The sequence below is a fragment of the Meles meles genome, chromosome 3, assembly GCF_922984935.1.
Source record: "Meles meles chromosome 3, mMelMel3.1 paternal haplotype, whole genome shotgun sequence".
Classification (NCBI taxonomy): domain Eukaryota; kingdom Metazoa; phylum Chordata; class Mammalia; order Carnivora; family Mustelidae; genus Meles; species Meles meles.
This window is the reverse complement of record NC_060068.1, coordinates 158,952,605-158,977,825: the sequence shown is the minus strand read 5'-3', so window position 1 is coordinate 158,977,825 and position 25,221 is coordinate 158,952,605. Positions and strand designations below refer to the sequence as shown.

The following is a 25,221-nucleotide window of genomic DNA, read 5'->3' as shown; positions in this document are numbered from 1 at the left end:
GAGATTATCTCAAATTTTATTCTAGCCAGAAGATCCTATGTTCTTTGTAAAAATATAATACTCAGAATTTGAGGCTTGGAGTTAAATGAACGTGTTCTGTTGGTTGATGGCGTGTTTACTGAATATCAGTGGCTGTTGCTAACCATGCTTTGAAACAAGAGACATGTGTTTTTAATAGAATTGCAAGTTTTATGCCTTGTTAAAAATACCAACAGGGATATTGGCGGGAGGAATGAGTACTAGCTATGTATTCTCTTCTCAGTCTGTTGGGGCAGGGGAGAGAGACTGAGAGACAATGACCCATGCCCTCCATTGGGCTCATTTCAGACTGGGGGCCCTCCCTGTTCTCTTTTGGAAATGACCACTGGCCACCAGCTGGTCTTCTCACACGACACTCCTCCCTGCCCCCCCAACCCCCACCACATACATGGGCTAGCCAAGGGCTTAATTCTTTCTGAATGGAAGGACAAAGTACTCCTGTTTATTTCTGGAGAAGCTTTTGTCTTATTCATGAAAGCATCCATTGGATTTTGTGGAAAGCCTTAATTACACAGTATTTTAAAAGAAATGCAACCTTATTACTTAAAGCTATACTTTGGGAATGCTAGGACCAGGGGCCAGGCCCTGACCCCTCGCCTAGGATAACTGGCAATCCTCACACTCCCTAGGGCAGTACCCTTCAGTACCCTGAGGGGATGGTCTGAAATCCTTCTTTCACTGTGGATTTCAACACCGCATGCGTTCTTTTTGCTAATTGTAAAAGTAATAGCTCTATAGAAGATGATGTAAATTTTCATCAATAATTTCACCACCCACAGATACGTTTCATTTCTTTTTTTTTTTTAAGATTTTTATTTATTTATTTGACAGACAGATCACAAGTAGTCAGAGAGGCAGGCAGAGAGAGAGAGAGGAGGAAGCAGGCTCCCCGCTGAGCAGAGAGCCCGTCGTGGGGCTCGATCCCAGCACCCTGAGACCATGACCTGAGCCAAAGGCAGAGGCTTTAACCCACTGAGCCACCCAGACGCCCCAATACGTTTCATTTCTAAGACATTTCTGTTCAATCTTTTTGTCTATGTGTTTGTAGATATGTAAATGAATTATTTACAAAATTGAGCCTGTACTCTGCAGTTTTGAACACTGCCCCCCTTTCCGCCACCTAAGAGCACATTGTGTACTTCTCCCCATTTCATTAAAGCGCCTTCAGGTGTTTTTTAATGAATGCATAATACTCCATCCAGTGCATTGACCACAAATGATTTAGCCAGTGCTCTTTTTCTCCAATATTTTGACTGCAAACTTTTCCTATTATAGAAAGCACTGTAATATTCTTGTCCTTTACTCTTAATTATATGAAATGTTTCTTTTGTTTGAAGTGTCATTGCTTTTTTCCCATGTTTAAATGATGGATGTGTTCTAGCAATGTAAATCAAATTATCTTTTAAATGCCTTCACCTCAATTAAGGAACCCTGTATTGTTTTGTAAAGAGGGCCAGATTTAGGAATGAGAATGTTCACGCATTACTTCCTCTCTTATGTGAACCTAGATTGTATTGCGGGGGTTAAGAATATAAATTAAAGAATTTATAATCTATTCCAAGGGAATCCTGATTTATATACCCAGGAAAGAATTAGAGAATATAACACTGCGTCCAACTATACAGTGGGTGAATATGTACTAAGGGAAGACAGTAAAAGAAGAGAAAATCCTTCCATTTTCTGTTACCATTAAAGACTTTTGGAGAGAAAGGATTTGAGGTTGGTCTGAAAGATTATCTGGGATTTTAAAAGATAGAAAGTTGCCTTGCATTTAGCCTCATAATGGTGCTTACAATGTGCTTAGGATGTTATACGGATCATATAGTTTATTCCTGACAACAGCCCTACTTGGCACCTGGGTGGCTCAGTGGGTTAAGCGTCTGCCTTTATTCAGCTCAGGTCATGATCACAGGGTCCTGGGATCAAGTCCCTGCTCAGCAGGGAGCCTGCTTCTCCCTCTCCCTCTGCCTACTGCTCAGCCTGCCTGCGCTCTCTTTCTCTCATGCTCTCTCTCCCAAATAAATAAATATAAAAAAAAAAAAATTTTAAGCAACCCTACTTGTTTTTTTTTTTAAGATTTTTATTTATTTATTTATTTGAGAGAGAGAGCATGCACATGCATGTGTGAGTGGGGGGAGGGGCAGAGGGAGAGACTCTTGAAGCAGATTCCCATCTGTTCAGGACCCATGAGATCGTGATCCCAGCTGAAACCAAGAGTAGGACACTTAACTGACTGAACCAACCAGGTTCTCCCCTACTTGTTTATTATTAAAAGCAACTGGACTCTTGCAAAAATATACCATGCAATAAGATTATAGATTTATACAATGTAATAAGGTTGGAAATATTTGCAAATACAAAATGATTGAAATAGACACAGGACAAAAAATATTTCAAAAGCAGGGGAAATCCGGGGTAAGGGAAAATATGGGCAGAAAGATCGTAAGCTCTACAAAGGAAGGATTCTTTGCCTGTTTCCTTCATAACTGGATTAGTGGCTGCATATATTTGAAGTTAAATAAATATTTATTGAATGAATGAAAAAGTTGACCAAGATCTTTGCTATATGGTCCTCACTAGTCACATGAAGTTTTTAACTCTGAGCTTTTTGTAGACAAAGTATGTACGTTAACCTGTTCAGAAATAACCTCAATTTATAAATAAATAACAGGTTTCGGAGGCAGTGGGGATGGGGTTTAACCGCTTATGTCTGGGAAAATGGGGGATCTGTTTCAAGGAGGAGGACTGCCATGGGTGGCAGTTTGAAGGAGTGGCTGGTGAGTGAGAGTAGCAGAGAAGCATCTTGGCAGGTAGACATAGGGTGAGTGAAGAGGAGCCTCCCACCTTGGGCAAAGGGTGTGGTAGGAAGCTATAAGCGAGAGCTTGGGCAGAAAGCAGGTTTATTTAAAAGCAAAATAATCCCAGGGTGCCTGGCTGGCGCAATCAGTGGCTATGCAGCGCTTCATCTCAGGGTTGTGAGTTCGAGCCCCATGTTGGGTATAGAGATTGCTTCAAAATAAATACTAAAAATAAATTAAGAAATAAAAGCAAAATAATCCCATCATTTCCATTTGGAGGGAAATGTTAGTCCTCCATTAGGACTAACAAATTGTGTCTCTCCCGCAACACCACCCAGGCACCCAGTGCAAATGTTTGAAGCCCTCATCTGCTCCTACAACTGTATTTGGAGATAAGGTCTTTAAAGAGGTAATCAAGATTAAATGGGCTAATAAGGGTGGGACCCTAATCTGATAAGGACTTGTGTCCTTTTAAGAAGAGGAAGAGATGCTGGAGAGCTCCCCCCTACCCCGCCAACCAACCAAGAGTGAGCAGAGAAAAAGCCCTGTGAGGGTATGGTGGGAAGGCCCGAGTCTACACACCAGGGGTCTTCCTTGATCTTTGAATTCCAGCTTCCAGAACTGTAAGAAAACAAATTTCTGTTGTTTCAGCCACCCAGTCTTATATATTGTTAATGGCACCCTAGCAGACTAATCGACTGTCCATAGACAGGTGAACCTGGAAAAGGCAGACACCAACCTGGAAAAGGTGAACACTGCAAAAGTGACATCACAGAGTTTTCCATCTTTAGACGAGAATTGAAACATCATCAATCTGCCCCTCATATCTGAGAGCTGTCTCATGCCCACCGTGGTGGTAACAGTGGCTCGCAGCAACCCGCATTCTCAGAAGGATGAAACAACACCAGGTGGTGGGTGGTGGAAAGGGTATGTTCACAGTTTGAACTGGCTGAGTTCATTCTCTTCCATTTTGGTCTGGCATTTTTCACTGTATCGTTTGTAACCCATTTATCTAAGTCCCTTGGCCCCCCGTGGCCCCTCCCTGTCCCTCTCTGAGCACAGATACAATTCATCCACAATTATAAATGAAAATTGCACATCGTGGGTAGCTGGTAGGGGGACAGCACATTCACAGCATACCCCTTACTTACAGCGTTTGGTGCCAAACATAAATGGACCAAGGGAAACTGGGAAGGGGCCACGTGGCTGGAGCCTGGACATGTGTTTATCTTTGGCTGTTCTGGGTTTGGGTTTTGTTTATTGTTTCTCAACTGACTTCTTTGGCCCCAAAATCTATTTTTAAGGCAAAGGTGATGCTTCTGTTTTGTCCTAAGAGCAAATGCTGTCTCTGAAAATCATTATTTGTAAGTTGCTCTGCCATGGACAGGGTGTGCACGGATCAACTCAGAGAAGCAAAAGTCAAACCCCCAGAACTGTGCTGCATGGTGGGCCTGATTCTGGACTCTCATCTTGGCTTCAGGTCAAGGTCATTTGGGATTGCCTATAGGTCAGGCCTAACCTCATGCTTCTTTAATGAGACATTAAGAGGAGACCTCAGCTTGAAGCTTCTCCTTCCAACCTTCATTTTTTAAACTTGGGCGTGCTGGCTTTGGTAATTTTTACCAATTATTTTTATATGATTATAGTAAATTATAGGGATTTCATGATGTTTTCCAAGAAGCCATAGGAATAACTGTCCTAATTCAATTCCATATACTAAAATGATGGGCTTTTAGGCAGTCATAAGACTTAGAAAAATTTAACTAACTCTTTTGCTTCCCCTCCATTTGCTTTTTTTAAATTTAAGATACAGTTGACACACAGCACTCTGTAAGTTTAAGGTGTACAGCATAATGATTTGACTTACATATATCATGGAATGATTACTGTAGTAAGTTTAGTTTAACATCCATAATCTCATACATACCAGCTCTTCTGTTGTATACTCTTTGGAAAGTATTTAGTGATCTTAAAGAAAGTATTTAGGTACCGGAAGGATGTCTTCCAATGGCAAACCATTTCTTATCTTGCACTGCTTTTAAGCAGACAACAGTTCTTCCCCTCCCCCCACCCCAGATGTTTTTGTTGTCCCTCTTAAGGAAGCCAGTGTACAGAACATACTCCTGAGCTTTTTACAGGATTCTCACTATAGAGTCTGTGTTTGGAAAATCTATCAGTCAATGAGATACACAAGCCCAGAAGGTAAATATGACAGAACAGAAATTATTAATCGACTGTATTTCCAGTCTTTCTCCCATTTGCTCTCCCTACCCAGGAGGATTTCAGCCCAGGCAGTTTCGGCCCCTGGCCAGCCTTCTGAGGAGGACCCTGCCTTGACTGAATAGTTCTTTGAGGCCTTTTCAAGGGTTAAGGTCAGGCTAAGTTAGTCATCAACAGGTTTTTCTCTTCAAGAGATGTAAATCTAGGGCAAGGCAGCACAACTTGCCTGAGTGGGAAACGCGTTTAGAAAAAGCACCCCCCTCCGGCCTGTATGGCCTCGCTTTCCACTGAGCTCCTCTGGTATCTTTTCCAAAGCCATAAACTCACATCAAAACATTTCCTTAAGAACTAGCTGAAAATGAGCCACTTTGGGGGAGTGTAGTGTATGCAAGGAAACAGCTGCTCTCCTTGAGTTCAGTTTCTATCTGGGAAAGGAGACTTGGGGCAGATCTTGAAGAGGGAAGTACAGAAGGTTTGGTTGGTGAAGGAAATGGTTTCAAGATTGAAGGGAGATTTTTAGGAACACAGCTATGGCCTATAAAATTCTTCCATGATTTAAAAAAAAATGTAGGTATATTTCTCAATATATACAAATATCAAATCATTATGCTGAAACTAATTCAGTTGAAACTAGTTCAGTGTTATATATCAATTAAATCTCAGTTTAAAAAAAGAACACAAACTATTTGAACTTCCGTTTTTTTGCTGGACCATATTTCTATGATCTCTGAATCTGAATCTCTAACGCTGAGACTGTTATATAGGTTATGGTTTTATATATTTGACATGAATTGCATTAATGAGCCATATGGAGGTAAGTTTATATAAATCAATGCAGTATGGTGGGTCAGGTCATGGATTTTGGAGTTGGCTGGACTTCTGTCCAAATTCCAGCCCTGCAGCTTACTTGCTGGTCACCTTGAGCTTGTTTCTGAACTTCTTGAGTCCCAGCCCCCTCATCTGTAAGGAACAGAGATAATAGAGCCTACCTCACACATCGTTGTGGGAATTAAAAGAGATAACCCATTTGCAAAGCACCTAGAAGAGTGACTGGTGCATAGGGTATTATTGATGGTCATTGAAACTACATGTTTGCAACAGTTCCCAGCAATGCCTTGTGAAAATAAGAATTGTTTGAGGAGCTCTTCTGACCTACTGAGTCTCTGTGGAATGCCACCAAACCATAGTCTTCAAGCTAGGATCAGAGCAGGAAAGGGCATTGGTGGGCACCAAGGCCCATGTGGAATGTTCATCAGTAGATGGATATGGATACATGGATATCAGTAGAAGGATCTGGGTTTATCCTTTTTGCTAAAACAGGAACCAGCAAGGTTCAACCCTTGCAGCTTTGCAGTGAAAAATGCAATCCAATGTAATTAAAGGTCATAGGGTACACATGCACAGTATTAAACCAGAAAATATCCTGTAACTAGAGGTACTGTATATACATGTTGCAGGATGGGAAGGGAACTAAAAATAGAGGAGAGGGTCCTTTGCTCTTGCCTATGGTACAGTTTTCCTTGGGCTTTTGGAGAGACAAGCCCAAGTGGAAGCAAGCTTGTGCTTGGCTTGTATGTGTGCCTTAAACCAAGAGTGATTCAAAGGATGGTGCAGAGGCCACACACAGACCAAAGGATATGCAGAGGCAGTGTTTCCCTGGGGTGTCAGCCTCTTCCCCACTGCCATTGGTACAGGGAGACAGACAGTACTGGACTCTTGGACTGTGACTGGGCAGACTAGGGTCAGGCTATAGGCTGTGCTGACTTCATCTTTGACCCTGAACAAACCACACCTGGTCTTCAAGCTTCCTTGTCCTTATGTGCCCAGTGGGCTGGCTGGACTCTAAGCTTTTGACCCACATTGAGCTTCAGTAGACCAGGATCAGATTAGTAGACCCATCTGTAACTATACTGCGGCGGGATCCAGTGAGGGTTATCTACACGCCAACTCACGGGCTTTCTTTGTAGGCTGTGAACCCGCGTGCTGTCCAGTCCTTGGCCAAGTAATGGCTGCAGCTTTCAAAGGCACCAACCTCAAAAGGAGGAGAGGTTTGCCCTTTGTATCCTTTAAAAACAGAATAACAAATAGACCACACTTGGAACCTGTGAATCTTAAAGTCAGTGATTAACTTGGGTTCTTCAGAAATTGTACATGGTGACTTAAGGCAGAAAAGTGACTGACATGCCAAGGCCAATGCTGTGTGTGATCCAAGTGTGGCATCTTGATGCAGAACGCAGGTCCCTGACTTTTTTAGGGCACGGTCAGACCCAGGGGACTTGCAGGGATCAGTGTCAGAACCTGGAGCTCCGAGAAGTACTTACATGTGCCATAGCGTAGGGCTCATGCACAAATAACCCCGGCTATCTATTGCTGCAGGAACCTCCACTCCACATTTAGTGGCTTAAGAGAAGAACCATTTTATTGTTTATGATTCTTGGGCCAGGATTTGGGCAGAATTTGGGCAATTTTCTGCTTCATGTTGCATTGGCTTGGATCCCTCAGAGGGATTCAGTTCATGGCTGGGCTGGTCAAGAGGGTCCAGGAAAGCTTCATACTCTTGTCAGAGACCTTGGCAGGCAAGAGCTGGATGGCTGGGTTCAGCTGGGGGACAGGGATGGCTGCACCTCTTTCTCTCTCTCTCTCTCTCTCTCTCTCTCTGTCTCTCATCGTTCCAGGGCTGCTCCCTCTCCATCTGGCCTCCCGGTGGTCTCTTTAGCAGGGTCACCAGATTTCTTTAATGATAGTTCCAGGCTCCCAAGAGAGAGGAAGAGGAAACTGCTAATCCTCTTAAAGGCTAGGATCTGAACTGCCACAGTTGTTTCTGCCACATTCCATTGACTGAGCACCTTAGGTTCAAAGAGATAGAGGAATAAACTTTACCCCTCAATAAGGAAGTGGCATGTGTGCACAGGAATAAGAGGGATTAAAGGTGGCCATCTTTGGGGGGTAAGCTACAATAAGGTCCCTTTGGCAGAATTCAGAAGGATTTGGAGCCCGGGGTCACACCAGATGTGATGATGCCCAGATGGTTCCAAGAGGGTCAGCCTAACCACCCCTCAAGATCAAACCTCCTTCTGGCTCTGGGAGTGAGAGTTAACCAACATGAACCCTCTTTGCTTCTAATATCCAGGAAGACATCCTGACTCAGTGATCTGGATGTGTCCAGCCCCAGAATTCATTGCCTGGACCAAGTTTACCCCATTCTCTCTCAGGAGAACAAAATGATTATTATCACAAGTGCTAATTCTGATTGACTATTAGTAGAGTGTTGGGAAGAATTTGGGGACCACAACAAGGCTCATCACCATGATACATTGGTTATATCTGTTTTGGGTATGGAAAATGGAGGAGTGACTTTTGCTGTTACTATAGATTTATTACCTGTGTTGACCGTGTCATGCTTTTACCAGAGGGAGGCAGGTATATGGATTAGTCTCTGAACTTGCCCTGTGCTTTCCCACATGCCCCCATTTGCAGGGCACATTTCCCTCCCAGGGTTGTCCGCAACTTGCCTGGGCTTCAAGGTCTGCCTCCTCCTCCAAACTTTGCTGGACCACCCTAGTTTCAGGAGTTCTAGAAACTTAGGCTGAGTGAGTTTCCACCAGTAGATACTGCCGTGCATTATCAGTTGTCTTTTCTTCTGCATATTAATTATTCCTGATGAGGCTATTAGATAATTAGGTTCTTATACACCTTGGTATCCTGCCTTCCATTTTCCAGTAAGTTGGTGTTGTTCCTGATGATAGTGACTTAAGGTGAGCATCAGAAGAGGATTTGAATATAGTGAATCTATATTTCCCTGCTAATAGCCGCGGAAGGCAGAAAGGAGTTAATACCCATAGGTTCAGCTCAGTGGGTTTTGCCAGGAGAGTTTGCCTGGCTGGGAAACAAGGATGGGCAGCCAGGGTCGAAGCACAGCTGTTGGTCTGGTGGCCCCAGGTGCTGGCTCTGGCTAAGGATGCTGGAGGCCGGTGCTGCTGCACAGGTAACTCCTCATGGCATGTCCTGGGTTCCATGTGTGTCTAGGCTCCTGTGGTCATCATTGTTGCCTGCTGTTTGAATTATCAGTCTGAAAAGTTTTAAGTCAATATTCTGGTAGACAGATAGGGTATGTTTAAAGACTCCGGAGAGAGAAACTGTGTGACGGAGGAGGCAAGAGAAGCTTTTGGAGTGGGACCTATGATTAAGCATCCCTGTTTTTCAGTCTCATGGGTCCCAAGAAGAGTTTGTCCCTTCTTGCCCCTGGGGGGTTAGTGTTTATCGGGTGCTGATGCTCTTATATCTGGAACTCAAAACAGAGAAAATGGATTTGGCAGAATTCCTTTGTGTATTGTCTGTTTGGGCATATAAAACTCATAGAGAAACCTGTAAAGAAACAGACGTCATAATTTATGTTACTTCATACATAGTACATGAAATATCTAAAACTGTAGATCCTGGGTTGCTCCAGGGTGAAGGAAAAGTCAGTATCTAACTTGGAGCCAGCCTCTTAGATGCCTCCTTATTGTCTGTTTCTCAGGTCTCTAGCAGAGAGGACTTTAGAGCATGTCTTCAAGATTAGATTGGTTCCTCCTAGAGATAAACACACACAGTCCCTGGGAAGGGTCCTAGCTCTGCAGATGCCCACGGTTAAGTCATACTTCTTCCTGGTCCAGTGATGTGGTCTCTCAACATCCCCCTGTGACACCTTGTGTATATTCAGGAACCAAGTATAATCAGGGTATTTTTTAGGATCATTAACATACAGAGGCAATTAATATTATTCATAACATATTAGGAACTGGGTGAGATCTTAAAGTATACTCCGAACTATGAAAAATAGCAAAGGAAGATGAAATGGTATATGCAGCCCAGCCATATGTTTGAATGAATTTCATTTTATTGTCCTTTTTGATAGTTGGTCATCTAAATGTTGTAGAGAATCCATTTTGCCCATCACAGAGAACAACAGCAATAACAGCTATGATTTGTTGAATGTTCATTTGATACCAGATGTTACGCCATGTGCTTTATGTACCCATGATCTCATGTCATTTTGCGTGATTAATGGGAACTTCTGATGCCGCCACTGAGAAATAAGCCACATACAAAGAATGCTTCCTTCATCCCCTTGAGCTGTTGGTTTGCATGGCTTTAATAAAGTCGTTCCTGCAAAGAAGGGTTCTGTGCTGTGATGCGGCAGGTGTTAACTGGATGGTTCCGTGTTCTCCCGGCTTGTGCAAGGCTCTGCAGGGCATGTGGTGAGGGCCATTCTTCTGCCTTTTCCTTGCTCTTTATTCTGGCTCCAAACCCATGAATTCACATTAATTTGGGGACTGCCTGGTTACAGATGTGTCCCCTCTTGTCCCCAAACTAGCTTTTTCTATCACTTCCATTCAGTCTTAACCTAATGATAGAACTAACACCTCTTGTTTCTCTTTTGAAGATGTACTTTGTACTGCTTCAAAGGAACCAGGTGTTAATTTACAGTTACCAAATGTTTCTCTACGTTTAATCGTCTGTTTTAAAGTGTACCCAGGTTTCTTTCTGTGTCGATTGCGCTCTCGCAAACATGGTGAACGTTCCTAAAACCCGCCGGACTTTCTGCAAGAAGTGTGGCAAGCACCAACCCCACAAAGTGACACAGTACAAGAAAGGAAGAGATTCTCTTTATGCCCAGGGAAAGCGGCGTTATGACAGGAAGCAGAGTGGCTATGGTGGGCAGACGAAGCCTATTTTCCGGAAAAGGGCTAAAACTACAAAGAAGATTGTGCTGAGGATTGAATGTGTTGAGCCCAATTGCAGATCTAAGAGAATGCTGGCTATTAAAAGATGCAAACATTTTGAACTGGGAGGAGATAAGAAGAGAAAGGGCCAGGTGATCCAGTTCTAAGCTTCATATTGTTATATTATGAAGACAATAAAATCTTGAGGTTATGTTCACTTCATTTGGTTGCATTTGGTCTTTTAAGATGGAAATAAAGTACTGGTATCAATAAAAAAAAAAAAAAGTGTACCCAGGGTTTGTTTGCATCACATGCGGTAGGACACACAGACACAGAAATGCCAGTCGTGGTGGGAGTTTCTACACAGAGATCCCTAGAATCAGGAAGCACGCATGCCGCCCAGGGCCAACTGGGAAATAGTCAGAAAGAGACGGAGAGTGGAGGTAAGAGCCTTTGTTGTGGTTTTACCAGGAAGGAGTGGGTGAGGCAGGTAGATAGGCTTCGGACTGGCTAGTTTGAATAATTTTGGTGGGCTCCAAGGTGTGGGGACTGCCCCGGGTTGTCTGGCCCAACTAGAGTGATTAGGCTCTGTGGTGATTTAGGGCAGCGGTAGACATGTGAGGGCTCAGGAAAGGGGGTAGTTGGCAATATGGGTTCTGGACTGGTTGGTTTGCCTAGGAGAGCTGTACTCTCAGGCCACTAGTCTGTTGTCGCTAAGAATCTGCCAGCACTGGGGCGCCTGGGTGGCTCAGTGGGTTAAAGCCTCTGCCTTCAGCCCAGGTCACGATCTCAGGGTCCTGGGATCAAGCCCCATATCTGGCTCTCTGCTTAGCAGGGAGCCTGCTTCCTCCTCTCTCTCTGCCTGTCTTTCTGCCTGCTTGTGATCTCTGTCTAATAAATAAATAAAATCTTAAAAAAAAAAAAAAAGAATCTACCAGCGCTGGGAGTCATCAAGAACCCAGATGCCAGGCATCAAGAATATAGAAAAAAAGAAAATATAATCACCTTCCTTGAAAACATTTATTCAAGAGACAATAAATGTGGGTGTCTGGTGCACGCAATTCTAGACCCACCGTAGTACTTGAACGGGTCCTGTGCGCACGGCGGGTCCTCAGCAGAGTTTGGTAGATGAGTGTGAATGAATGCTCCCAGCTTGTGCCTGCAGCGTGTAGGAGGGCCTGCAGTGCTGCTCTGCCCTCAGGGAGTGTGCATTCTGGGCAGGGAAAGAAACACACAAGTGTAACATGATAATTGCCATACTGAAAGCTCTAATTATCCTCGGACCTACTCCTCTGGGAGTCCCTGCAGCCAGAGAATGACCTCTCGGTCTCTCCAGTCATTTAAGCCAGAACTCGAGTGATCCTAGAGTGATCCTGTTCTCCACACCCCTCCCAAGAACCCCCGCAGCCATCAGGTTCTGTTCATTCTACCTTCTCCATCTATCACCAAGTTCATCCCTGCCTCTCCATCTTACTGGCTACAGAGAGAGATGCCACGTGGCCACGTGGAGGGAAACCACTGCCATCCAACTTTCTCACACACTGTCCCAGATGCCTCCTAGAGTCAGAGGGGGTGGGACATCCCCACTCCCGTCTGTCCCCAGCACTAATTCGGAGCAGCTGCGCACTGGGCTACTGGGCGTCTGGGAAGGGAGCCATGTGGGAGGGGCGCCTGGCGGGGTGAGGCAGGAGCCCTGCACCCCCAGGGGCTTAACCACCCAGAGAGGCTCTCATCCTTGTAAACCGCTGTCTCTGGCAGGGGCCCAGGGCCAGCCCAGGGCCAGAGACAATTTTGAGGTCCCTGAGCCCCTCCCATCTCCTCTTGGTGTGTCCCCTTCTGGAGGGGCCTGGTGCCCGGGGACGGTGCTGCCAGCCCCCAGCCCCCCACATGTATCTCAGTCAGGTGGCTGGAATTTAAGGGTCACTCCTCCTGTTGGTGTTTGTGCCATGAAAGAGCTGGGGAAGGAGCACAATGCAGGGCCCAAAGGGAAGAGTTTGTGATGAGAGCAGCGAGGGGAGAGTCTTTTGGCTCATGGAGGACATTCGTGTGTGCTGCTGAGCATGGCTATGATTGGCTCCCCACCTTTCCAGCCAGGGGTAGGGGAACATATTAAGGGGGGAGGAAGGTTGACAGCCAGACACTCTAGGCCACGTTCCATTGCACAGGTCTGCAAGCTTTGATCATGTTTAGGAGGCCCAAAAGGAAGATGTATTCATTTGTTAGGGCTGTCATAACAGAATTTCAGACCGGGAGGCCCAAAACAACAGATATTTATTCTGTCACAGTGCTGGAAGCAGATAGTCCAAGATCAATATGTCAGCAGGTTTGGTTTCTCCTGAGGCCTCCCTTTGATTTGCAGATAGCTGCCTCCTTGTGTCCTCATGTCATGTCTTCCCTCTTGGTGCATGCCCCTGGTGTTGTTCTGTGTGTCTAAATTTCCTCTTCTCACGACATCAGGCATACTGGATTGTGGCCCACTCTAATGGCCTCATTTTAACTAAAGCATCTCTTTAAGCGCCCTGCTTCCACAGTCACGTTCTGAGGTACAGGAGGTGAGGGCTTCAGCATGTGAAGTTCAGGAGGTCACAGGTCGGCCCAGGAGAGAAGGGTAGCACGGCAGCAACTCAGAATGGCAATTCTCAAAAAAGTTCAGGCAGCCAAGAATGCTGTCCATTCTGTGCCATGTTGAATCAGTGGGTTCCGTTATGCGAACCAAGAACAACTTCACCAGCAGAAAACGGGATTCATATTAAGTGTGTGAGCACGGGGAAAGGGGAAATTGTTGAACTAAGCAGACTAGCACTTTCGAGTTTCTGCTGCAGTAGTTGCTTACTTGCTCAATTATGGTTTCAGCCACTGCACCTGCTGGCAAAACAGTAGCAGATGCCAGAGTTTTTTGGACTTTCTGAGTGAAAACCTGAAACTGACAAAATTCCGTGTACTGAACACGTTTTCTCTATGTATTTGGAGAAACTCCCTATTATTCAGTGTTCGCAGTGGGAACATCATCAATCCTCCAGAAGAACATAGTTTGGGAAGCTCCATTCTCGTGCATCTTCTCCAATTAGTCGGAAGACTTACGGAACAAATAACACGTTCATGATCACCAAAAGGATTTAAAAAGGCTAATTAGGGGCACCTGAGTGGCTCAGTGGGTTAAGCCGCTGCCTTCGGTTCAGGTCATGATCTCGGGGTCCTGGGATCGAGTCGTGCGTCGGGCTCTCTGCTCGGCAGGGAGCCTGCTTCCCTCTCTCTCTCTCTCTCTCTCTCTGCCTGCCTCTCTATCTACTTGTGATCTCTCTCTGTCAAATAAATAAATAAAATCTTTAAAAAAATAAAAAATTTTAAAAAAAGGCTAATTATTTGCAGTCTGGCTTCTGCATCCAACTTTTCCTTTATTCCACATGATGGATTGAACACCTTCAATAAAGTTTAAATCAGTATTCTGGTAGGTGGAAAGGGGATGCAATTAATAGAGATATTAATTGTGTGTGTAGTGATAGAGAAGTGAATGGGGTTCCATCCTTGCCTTGAGGGCCTCACGATACTAGTTAAGAATTTAGGCCTTAAACAATAATGCATTCTGGCTGGGTTAAAGCAGAGAAGCAATTTATGAAAGAAGCTTTAGCAGAGGAAGAACTGGCTTGGGAGCGAGGCAGTCTGGGCGATGCACTGCAACAGTGGTGACCTTTCTACTCCCACTGGTGCATGGGCACCAAGGCTTGGCATTGGGCAAACGGCTGAAGTTTCCCAGCTGCTGTTGTCTTGAGAATTGGGTGTCTGCAGCTGCCTTTGCTAGAAGAGCTTCCACAAGGCAACCCCTGCTTCATGCTTCTTACATCTGATTGGCAAGGGAAGCTTGGGAAGCAGGTTTCTGCCTTCCACCTTAAAGATGTGTGGAATCAAGAGACAGGAAATTCTGCAAACACAGGAAAGGTGTCAAAAAGCATTGGGAAGACAAAAAGTGTGGCAGATGTCTACTCTAAGCTTCTAGTCTAATGGAGGAAACAGATGTATATTCAAAAATGGGTGGGAAAGTGTTATAATTAAGACAGGTTTACGGCAATGATGAAGACCAGAAAAGGAGTTGTTAACAGCCTGGAGTGATCAGAGAAGGCTTCCTGGAGGAGGTGAGCTCGCCTTGATGGATGAAGTAAGAGGCAGGGAGCTTGGAGCCAAATGAAAACAGGAACCCTCACTGTCTGACTTTAAACATGTCTCCACAGTGAGCGTGCCAGATTTTAAAAATGGAAACCTGCTGAAACAAAAAGAAAAGGCAGATTGGAATCTGAATGCGTTAGTGGAGGACTCACGTGAGAGCTGGCTGGGAAATGCTCAGGGCATCCTGCATGGGGCTGTCTGCATAATCGACTTGGCTGCTGTCCTTTCCCCTCCCACTCCACTCCTTTCAGATGTCCTAATAGGTTATGGCTTCTAGGAGGAAACATGCTGTGCATTTTCAGAGGGTTTTGTTTTTTTTTTTTAAATACACATCCTGACTCCAAAGGAGGGGCTCCTTTCTCTTTCTTAAAAAATAACAGTATTTTAAAAGTAATAAGAAAAGCATAGAGTGGAAAGTGTCAGTCCTTTCAATAACTACCATTTATATATTTATAGAGTATCTTAAAAAATCTCAAATGCACTATTTTCCCCCACTTTCTGTGTCTTCGATTTCTTAACAAGTGAGTCTTCAATGTTAATAAATATATAATAAATATAAATAAATTAATAAATATAAATAAATAAATATTTATTAATGATGAGGAGGCAGAGCATATGGGTTGTTTTAAGGCTGAGGTTGGTTTCGAAAGTTGAAATACGGGGCCCCACTCCTCCCTACATCGACTTCTCTTGCATTTCCCCATCTTGGTAAATGGCATCCTGTTGTCATGGCCTTTGTGTGGGAACTTGGCCACCAGCCTTCATTCCTCCCTCCACGGCCCCACAACCTTCCATCAGCAGGTCCTGCCGGCTCGCCCTCCACAGTCCCCTTCGCCCTGCCGCCCTCCCCACACAAGGAATCGTCATCTCACGCCTGGCCCAGGGCTTTCTGAGTGGTGCCCTGCTTCTGGTTACTGGTTTTCTCCAGTCTGTTTTTCACACAGTAGCCTAATGATATTTCAAAACAGAGGTGTTTCTCTGTCATATAAAAGTTTCCGGGGCTGGCTCCCCATGGTTCTCAGATAAAATTCAAGGTCTTGCAGGTTACGGCTACTGACCCCATTGCACACCCTTCTCCCTTTTGCCATCCGCGGGCACAGTGGTCATTCCTAAAGCCTGCCCTGAGTTTCCCCACACAGGACCCAGGGCCCCCCATCCTCTCCACTCTAGGGAGCTCGTTTCTTTTTATCTTTTAGGTCTTGGCTTAAACGGCACTTCCTCCAAGTGCATTCCCCTGATTTTTTTGTCTAAATAATGCTCCTTCCAACCTGGTATTTTCTTACTGCAACTTCCTGTTTATTTCTCTCTGGCACTTACCACAGTCATCTATATTTTTCTGGTTTACTTATCGTCTATCACTCTTCCTAGAATCTAAGTTATGAGGAGGTGGGGATCTTATCTGCTTTGCTGGCTCTGTGTCCATAGCCTCTGGCCCAGAGCACTCAGTAAATGTTTCATGAAGAAAAGAAACAATCTAGGACCTTCCAGCCCTCTGCCAGACTTCTTCCCATTCTGCTTTTGAGGGGGGCTCTCTCCATTCCTACCATCGGCCTCAAACTTATCCCAGGGTGTCCCTCACCCCCACCGACCCCCTCCACACACACACACACACACACACACACACGCACGCACACACGCACGCACACACACACACACACACCTGCGGCAGACCCTGGGGGATTCCCAGGCTTTGTGCTTCTCCTGTCCTGTGCTCTGCTATGGCAGCCAAATACAGGTGCCCTACGTTTCATCCTACGTCTTAGTGAGACCAGCCCATCCCCCGGTCTCTGCTGCCTGCTGCGTGAGTAGTAGATGATCAAACACACTCCCATGGGCCTCCCCTGCAGGTGTGTGAGGAAAGTGGAAAGAGCTTTGAAAATATGGAAGCCACTGAGGTTTGGAGACCTGCCGCTGTCCTCCCTATAGAACTGGGAAACTCACTGTATCCTGAGCTTCCCTTTCCTGGTCTCTAGGATGCGAGCCCTGGTCCCCATTCTAGGCTTCTTAGAGAGCCACTGAGTGACATTTGTGCGTGCCTGTTGCCAGCTATAAGCGTGTTGTAGCAGGAGCTTGTCCAGCACGAGTGGGCTGTCATTGAGACGAGGAGTGTAGACTTGGAGAGAGCCAAATCAAAGTGGTTGACCAGAGAGTTTCTATACCCTTCAGTGCCCCTTTAAATCACAGCATACTGGGCAGGTGTGGGCTTGGTCCTCCACACTCAGCTATGTTCCAGACCACTGGTTTGGCCAATAAAAATATCCACCATTAGAATTGCAAAGAGCCAAATGAACGCTTCCTAGCAAACAGACATTGGCTGATCGTCAGTAGACTTGGGCTGTATTTCTTCATCTGGGTGAGGTGTCATTTAGGCCTTTCCAAGAGTAAAGTTAGTCAGAATTCTTCTTTCTTCCAGTATGGTTTCTCACAGTGACTATGCAAGGCTGCACTCAATGAAACTGGGCTCTTACTATAAGATCAACCGAGAAATGGTCTCTGACCACCTATGGGCATCTGCTCTAGTCACAGGGAAATCTAAGATTCCCTCTCTGCCCTTAAGGCAGGGTTTCTCAACCTCAGCACTACATTTTGTGGGGGATAATTCTCTGTGTCCCCAGGAGGGGACTGTCCTGGGTGTTGCAAGATACTTTGCAGCGTCCTCTGGCCTCTACCCACTAGATGCCAACAGCACAAAACCCCCACCCCCACCACACACGCTCCTGGCAGCCAAATACGTCTCCAGACATTGCCAAACATCCCATGGGGACAAAATCCTTCCCCTCTTTGAGAACCACTGCCCTGAGGGAAGTAATTGTCCAGTAAATGTGATGATCTTAAAGAATTCTAAAGACAAGTGTACTTAAAGCTGAATATAATACGCAAATATGCTTCATGCAAGTCACCTGACTGGGTGTTGAAAGGCACTTGATTTTGGACGTGGCAAGTGCTAAGAGTGGCGGGGCGAGGGTGGCACTTGGCCACACCTGATACGATGCTGCTTTGTAGCTTTTATCTAGCCTAGGAATATTTTGGGATTTGCATGCTGCTTGGTTACAAAGATTAGTTTGCTTTAACAAATGCAGTGTCCATAGAATTAAACTTCATTTATAAAATGACTAATAGCTGAGTTGTTGGGAGGATTGAACTAGTTCATGTTCAATCTCTGATTTATAGCTATCTTCATGAATTATTAGTAGTTTCTCTATATTATAGCTATTGTAGAATGCACATCTGCCATGTTCTACATGTTCTGTTAACTTTATCTGTATCCCATCTGATGCTCAGAATGACCATGCACAATAGAGGGCATGATGCCCATTTTACAGATGTAAGAAGCTAGGTTTGGAAAGATTTAGCATCTTGTCAGGGTCACACAGCCTGTACAGGCTGGAGACAGTCTTTGAACTCACATTTTCTACTTTCAAGGACTGCGTTTCCACTGCACTGGAAGGAATGAGAGCTTAGGAGTTCAAGGTCTGTCCCCAACTTTTTTCTTCCATCTGCCAACTTAGAAACAGTCCCTTTACCTAAGGGTTGGTTTCAATATATGTGGCTTCTCCACCTGAACGGATTACACCTTCCAAGATGACGAAGAGTGTATCTTGTAACTCTTTCTATCTCAAGCATCACACACAGACTTGATGCTTAATAAATATTTGCTGTTTGATTTTTCTTAATGCCTATCTGCTTCTAGCAAGACTTTGTTGAGGAGAAGGAAAAAGTCTTTGTGTTTCCTAAGGAATGGAAATTTGTCTTGCAAGTTAGCTCCAAGAATGAATTATTTCTTCTTACCCTCTGATTTTGGATGCCACGAGAAGTAGCTATTTTGACAAGAGGAATAGAATGGTATTGCCACTTTTCACATACATCGACCACTCTTTCTGTACAACCTGACTGCGTTACTTGGGAGGGATGGGTGCGTGTGATTTTGACTCAGAGTTCATCTCTGTTCAGCTGGGCCACAGGAGAGGGTTAGCTGTCTGTGTTGTCATAAGGAGGACCATTCAGCCAAGGAAGGAATAACTAGAAAGCCAAGCTACCAATAGGGGTGTGTGAGTCTGTGTGTCTGTGTGACAAAGGGAACTGGGGTTTGAGGTGGGGGAGGAATCTCTACCTGGTAAATGGCTAAGGGGTCTTCCTACTTGACAGATCTCAGGAATTAGTATTTTCAGGTATATTCTGGAATAAGTCTCAAAGTAGGAAAGCCACCATCTTTGTCATGGGATGGACCATGAAATTATTTACATTTTGTGTTGTTTTGTAAGCTGAGGATGTCTTGGATATCTGGGTTACATTCATGTGTTTTCATTCCTAAATGATAAAAGAGCTTTTCGGGTGGATATTTGGGTGAAGATTCTCACGACCAAGCTAACAGCTGGATCTGCCTAAATGAAATCATTGATTTTTGAGGACTTCAAATACTGTTGGGTCTTCTGGAGGTTGTATATATCATAATAGGTCTAGAGTGAATGTCTTTGCTTTATTTCTAGATTAGGGGAAAACACTATTCCAGCCTTTGTTTGAGCTCCCGGAATGTTTTTAAGCTTAAAATTCGTGGTCTTCTGGCTTGCAAGTGGTTGATTTCCATCCTAAGAGCCTTTTTCAGAGTGGCTGGAGTTTTAATTGATTTTGTTCTAGTTGTTTTATTTTAAATTCCCAAATCCACGTAGTGAGTGTGGGTTGGGCACGCTTGGTTGAGAGGCCCAGCATGAGGAGGCTGTCATATTTTCCTGGTGACCTGGGTGTGCATGGTGGCCTAGAGCCTGCTCACTCAGCCTTGCTTTCATTTGTTTGTTTTTATTATGGTAAAATACACGTAACATAAATTAAGTTCAGTGATGTCCCATACATTCATAATGTATAACCATCACCTTTGTCTAGTTCCAAAGCATTTTTATCACTGCTCTGAAGGAGCTTTTATGCTCATTAAATGGTCACTCCCCATTTATTCCTCTCCCTAAATGTTTGGCAATGACCAGTCTGCTCTCTGCCTGTGGATTCATCTGTTCTGGATATTTCACGTAAGTGGAGTCATTCAGTCTATGGCCTTTGGTATAGACAAATATGGCTTCTTTCACTTAGCATTGTGTTTCTGAGGTTCATCTTTGCTGCAGCGTGTATCAGAGCCTCGTTCCTTTTTTATGGCTGAATAATATTCCATCATGTGGATGACTTACATTTGGTTTTCCATTCAGCTCTTTCTACCTTTGGGCTGTGGTGAATAGCAGTGTGTGAATATTCATGTACGAGTATTTGTTTGAATACCTGTTTTCAGTTCTTTAGGGTGTATTCATATGAATGAAATTACTCAGTAGTGTGGTAATTCTGTACTTAACATCAGCTTTGGTTTTGATGGTTTAACTCCTAATTTGCTATTGGGACCATTAGAGGTGTGTTGTTAGACTCATGGATTCTGATAGTTCAAAAGAGCCTTAAAGATCATTTGCTCTCTCTTCTCACCCATCCCAAGAAGTCTAACTAACAAGGAACATTGTAGAAGGCCCTCTATCCCCTGCATGCATAGCTCTAGAGCAGAGGGGCACTATCTCCCAAGAATGACCAGTCCATTACTGGCCAGTGCCATCTGTTGGCTTATCCTAGTTCTACCCTATAAAGAAAGTGTTTGTTTGTTGTTTGTTTTTAACCTGAAATCCAAGACTCTCGGGCTTTATCCACAGATGAACCTTGGTGTGGAGGGATGGGAGAACAGTTCAGCCGCCGTTACTCTTCAGGGGGTTCCTGAACCACCGTTCTGGAGTGAGTGGCCCAATAATGCCATCTTTCTCTTCTACCTATGAGCCTTCAAAAGCTTGTTGGCAGACCATTGTTTGATTGACAGTTTCCCTCTGCTCACCTCTGATATCCAGACACAAAGATCAGCAAGGGGTTGTGTTTTCCCAAATACCACCTGTAAGAGGACAGAGCCCAGGTGGAAAGCTGTAGAGAAGGAGCTGAGAGGCTGAAGAGCATGGGAAGTCCTTGGCATGGGTCCCTGCCTGTGACCTTGGTCACTTGCGGTTTACTGCTGATGCATAAAGCATTTGCTATCTAACAGATTATTTTGTTTGGAGAGAAGGCCATTTCTGAGAAATGGCCTTGAAAGTCTGAGAAAGTCTGAGAAAGCTGAGAAAGTCCTTGGAAGTTACACAGTTAAAGATGTTCAGAGGGTGAGGAAAATATAATGATTAGCTCTTTTTTAAAATAAATTTGTTATTGAAGTATAATGTACATAAAGGAAGTGCACAATCATAAGAGTACATTCTACGTGATTCTGTTTATATGAAGTATAATAATATATCTACGGTATTAGAAGTCATGATGTTGGTTACCATCAGGTGGGTTGTACTAGGAAGGGAGCAAAGGGGGTGCCCCTGAGCTGCTGATTATGTTCCAATACTTGAATGGAAACAACTCCTCATCGTTTATCAAAATCCCAAATAGTATTGAATAGAAAAATCCTGGGGTTATTGTGGTTTGGGCCTGTTATTTGGGAATACCCTTTGTTTCTGTCTTCCTGGCATCCTTTCCTCATCTCTTGCTTTGGAGTATGCCCTTTCTCACTCTCAATCCATGTGTCATGTGCGGTCTGTTCCCTCCTCTAGCTCCAAGGGCTGGGACGTAATGCAGAGACTGGTTAAATGATAGGCACATGATCCAACTCAGACAACGAGAATCCATCCCGGGACTTTTGCTAAAACCACTGAGAAAGAGGCACATGCTCTCAGCTGAGGTCTCTTAGCCTGTAGAACATGAGCTTGGGCTGCTGGTGTCCATCTTTGCTACGATGCGCAGAGTGCCCACTGGAAATGAAGCCAGCACAGAAGACAGAAAAGTCAGGAGTCCTGGTGACAGCATATATGGAACCAGCCATGTTGAAAACTCTCTCTGCTCCCCATGGACCTTCCATTTATATGTGTCGATAAATTCCCTTTTCTGCTTCTGTTCTTCAGATTGGGTTTCTGTTCCTGGCCTCTCGTGGTTCTACTCATTGAAACAGATTTGCTTCTCTATCAGTCAAAACCATTAAATAAGGGGGAGTACCTGGGTGGCTCAGTCAGTTGAGCGTCTGACTCTTGGCTTTGACTCAGGTCATGATCTCAGGGTCATGGGGTCAAGCTCCATGTCAGGCTCCCTACTTAGCAGGGAATCTGCTTGAGATTCTCTCCCTCTCCCTCTGCCCCTTCCCCCACTCATGCTCACGTGTGCTGTCTTTCTAAAATAAATAAATAAAATCTTAAAAAAAAACCATTAAATATACTTGTCCAAATTTGACTTCTTACACTTCGACACGCAGTCTCTCTGTGAGCCCCCCATGAGTGCTGTGGTAGCTCCAAATTGTGGGAGGTGGAGAGATTGGGGAAACTTTAGGAGTAGGTGTTGGGTTGGAGGGTTGCGCTGAAGGGGACTTGTTGTGAGGTTGTGTTACCATAGGTCCCACACTATTTTTGCCTAGTGTGCTTATTTGGGTTGGCCTAGGGGTTGCTGGTTGCTGTTCCTAGGTCACTGCTTCCTTCCATTCCCCTGGTCCCTGGCCCTCGATGCCCTTTTCTATCTGGAAGACAGAGGTAACAGAGATGAGATCCCTTGACTTGGTGGGAGTTTATCAGCCTTCTGGAAATAGCCAAGAAGGGCCCAACAATGACCTTGTGTTACCCATTTTATATAAACTCTGTATTTTAAAATATCTCAAACTATAAAGTACACAAAATAATTCTAAGATGACAGTTTTGGGAAAAAATTGTTAAAATGGTCCTCTCTGGCGGGATCAGAATCATCTAAATTGGAGGTGTATCAAATAGCATCTTGTGTCTTGCTGCATAGATTTTCTGTTATTAGTTGGGTGGAAAATGTTCTTCAATAAAACACTTAATGATTTATATGATTTATGATAACTTTGTAAGTAAATGAAAGAGTATCATTAATGAATAGGTTTCCTTGCTTTTGGCTTATCTTCCCATCGCTGCTTATGTTCTGCCTGGAAAGCCATACAGGGCTGGTGGGCACCTCAGCACCGCGTGGGGGTCTGCTGTGGTTCATGGCATATGAAGGACCCATATGAGGGGCCCTTCAATAAGTGTGTTCATGTGACCTAATTTGATGCTATTGTTTTTGCACTGAATCCTCCAAGTCTACCAGCAGCTGCATAGCCTTATTTCAACTTGACATTCAACCCTTTGGCGCATTTTCTCACCCTGACGTGAACACCTACAGTATAAAAGAAGAGACTTACAAGATCCCCAGGAAAAAATACTTCACATCTTAAAATTGTTTATGAGGCTAGAACCATATACCCTCCTATCATTGAGAAGAAATTTATAGAGATGACCACTAGTTCAGTCACATTATTGTCTCAGAGCCCAGAAATGACTTGCTTAGTCAGTGGCAGATTAAGGCTAGTCTCCAGGTGTCTGGTGCTACCTACCCCCAAAAGCATGCCCGCTGGTGCCCTGGGATGAGACAGACACTGGCGCCCTGGGATCAGAGAGACTTGGCCATCTCCTGGAACTCCGAGACAGCTATGGTTAGAAGAGGGGAGGTGGAGTCAAAAGCAGGTCCCAATGCTGTGCAGAGTTCACACAAATGTACATCCTTTGTGTGTCTTTATAGCCTCAAATAGATGCATAATGGAGACACAAATAGCCACTGGTCATTTGAAAATTTCATTTTTAGAAGTTACAAATTCCCCTTCCCATTAGGTGGCTTACAGGGTGGCTAAAATAATGCAAATGTGACTTTTAGGTTTCATTTCTTTTCTTTCTCTTCTTCTGGTGGAAAGGCTAGAGCGCAGTGGTTTCCAGAAGTAAAATGTGCCAGTGATTTATAGCTGGATAAACCTGCTTTTGAATGGTACCATGACCACTAGCATTAAAATTAGCACTTCCTGAGGGCCTTTTATAGACCAAGGGCAGAATTTTCACAGGACCCCTGTGAGGCAGACGTTACTATTTGGCCCAACTTTTCTGATGAGGGAACTGAGGTTTCAGAGGGGTTAAGTGATTGGCTCAGTTCTGCCTGATCCTAAGCATGAGCCTCACTCACTGTGGAAGACCACAGGCCTGAAGAGCAGGGGTGAAGATGGACGTTTTTGGATTATTAGACAGACTGCAAGGTGTGAAATCTACAGTGTATTTTTTTAAGATTTTATTTATTAGAGAGAGAGAGTGAGCATGGGGTGGGGGCGGTGGCGGGCAGGGATAAGAGAGAATCCCAAGCAGACTCCATGCTGTACACAGAGCCTGAGGTTTGATTCAGTCCCAGGACCCTGAGATCATGACCTGAGTTGAAATCAAGAGTCCCATGCTTGGGGCGCCTGGGTGGCTCAGTGGGTTAAAGCCTCTGCCTTCAGCTCAGGTCATGATCTCAGGGTCCTGGGATCGAGTCCCACATCAGGCTCTCTGCTCAGCAGGAAGCCTGCTTCCTCCTCTCTCTCTGCCTGCCTCTCTGCCTAGTTGTGATCTCTGTCAAATAAATAAAATCTTAAAAAAAAAAAAAAAAGTCCCATGCTCAGCGGACTGAACCACCCAGGCGCCCCTCTATGACCTATTGCTTTCACCTCAGACTTCTGTCCTCTGCACGTCCCGATAACAGGAATTTGCCGCTGCAGGGAGTGAAAATCTTGGCGGGCCTTGGAGAGACCTCTGGGCGGATGAGCATCCTTGCCCAGTGGCGCCCGGGGTGCCGTGGAGGGTGCCATGGAGGGTGCCGTGGAGGGTGCCGTGGGGTGAGGCGCGTGTGCTGGCCGGACCAGCGCGGGGGGCACCGCCGATCTGGGGCGGCTTCCGAGGCCACCGTGAATTCCCGGGGAGAGGGCGACACCGCAGCACGGAGCCCCTCACAGCCTGGCTCGGCACTTTCTAAAAATATTCCTGACCAACAGCTAATGGGCATTTCGGCCACACAGCTCTGAGCTGCTGCCGCCGTTGGAAATGAACACATACTTCTCCTTGGGGCCGCGCATCTTGATTTATGGGATGGGGGGAGAGGCGGCGGCGGTTTCGGGGGACTTCAGGACAGCCTACCCGCCGGAGGCCTTTTAAAAACAATAAAGAGCACGGTTGCCTCTTTTAGCGAGGGTTGCGTGCTCCTTTGCTAGTCTGAAATGAAGCGGAATGAGATCAAAGCTGCTTTGGGAAGAAGGCAGCTGCGGTATGGCCCAAGTGTGGCTTCAGGGCCACACTGGGGCGGGGGGGGGGGGGGGGGGGGGGGGGGGGAGGCTCCGTGCCTTCAGAGGAGCCCTGGTTTCAGACTTGAAGGAAGACTGAGGGGCAAAGGGTTTTCAAAACTGCACGATTGTAATGTAA

The 25,221-nt window shown here is 45.1% G+C and overlaps 2 protein-coding genes across 2 annotated transcripts in view; both read left to right on the top strand.

Annotated features, from left to right (window-relative positions):
* Window positions 1-25,221, top strand: part of PDZD2 (PDZ domain containing 2) — a 349,024-nt gene that overhangs the window by 46,257 nt on the left and 277,546 nt on the right. The window lies entirely within an intron of this gene.
* Window positions 10,579-11,047, top strand: LOC123938297 (60S ribosomal protein L36a-like). The gene has a single exon (XM_045999594.1). The coding sequence runs from the start codon at window positions 10,609-10,611 to the stop codon at window positions 10,927-10,929; it is 321 nt and encodes a 106-aa protein (XP_045855550.1). The 5' UTR covers window positions 10,579-10,608; the 3' UTR covers window positions 10,930-11,047.

Bases quoted from the DNA above. Each gene is read 5' to 3' on its own strand.
- LOC123938297 (XM_045999594.1), top strand. From the start codon at position 10,609: ATGGTGAACGTTCCTAAAACCCGCCGGACTTTCTGCAAGAAGTGTGGC.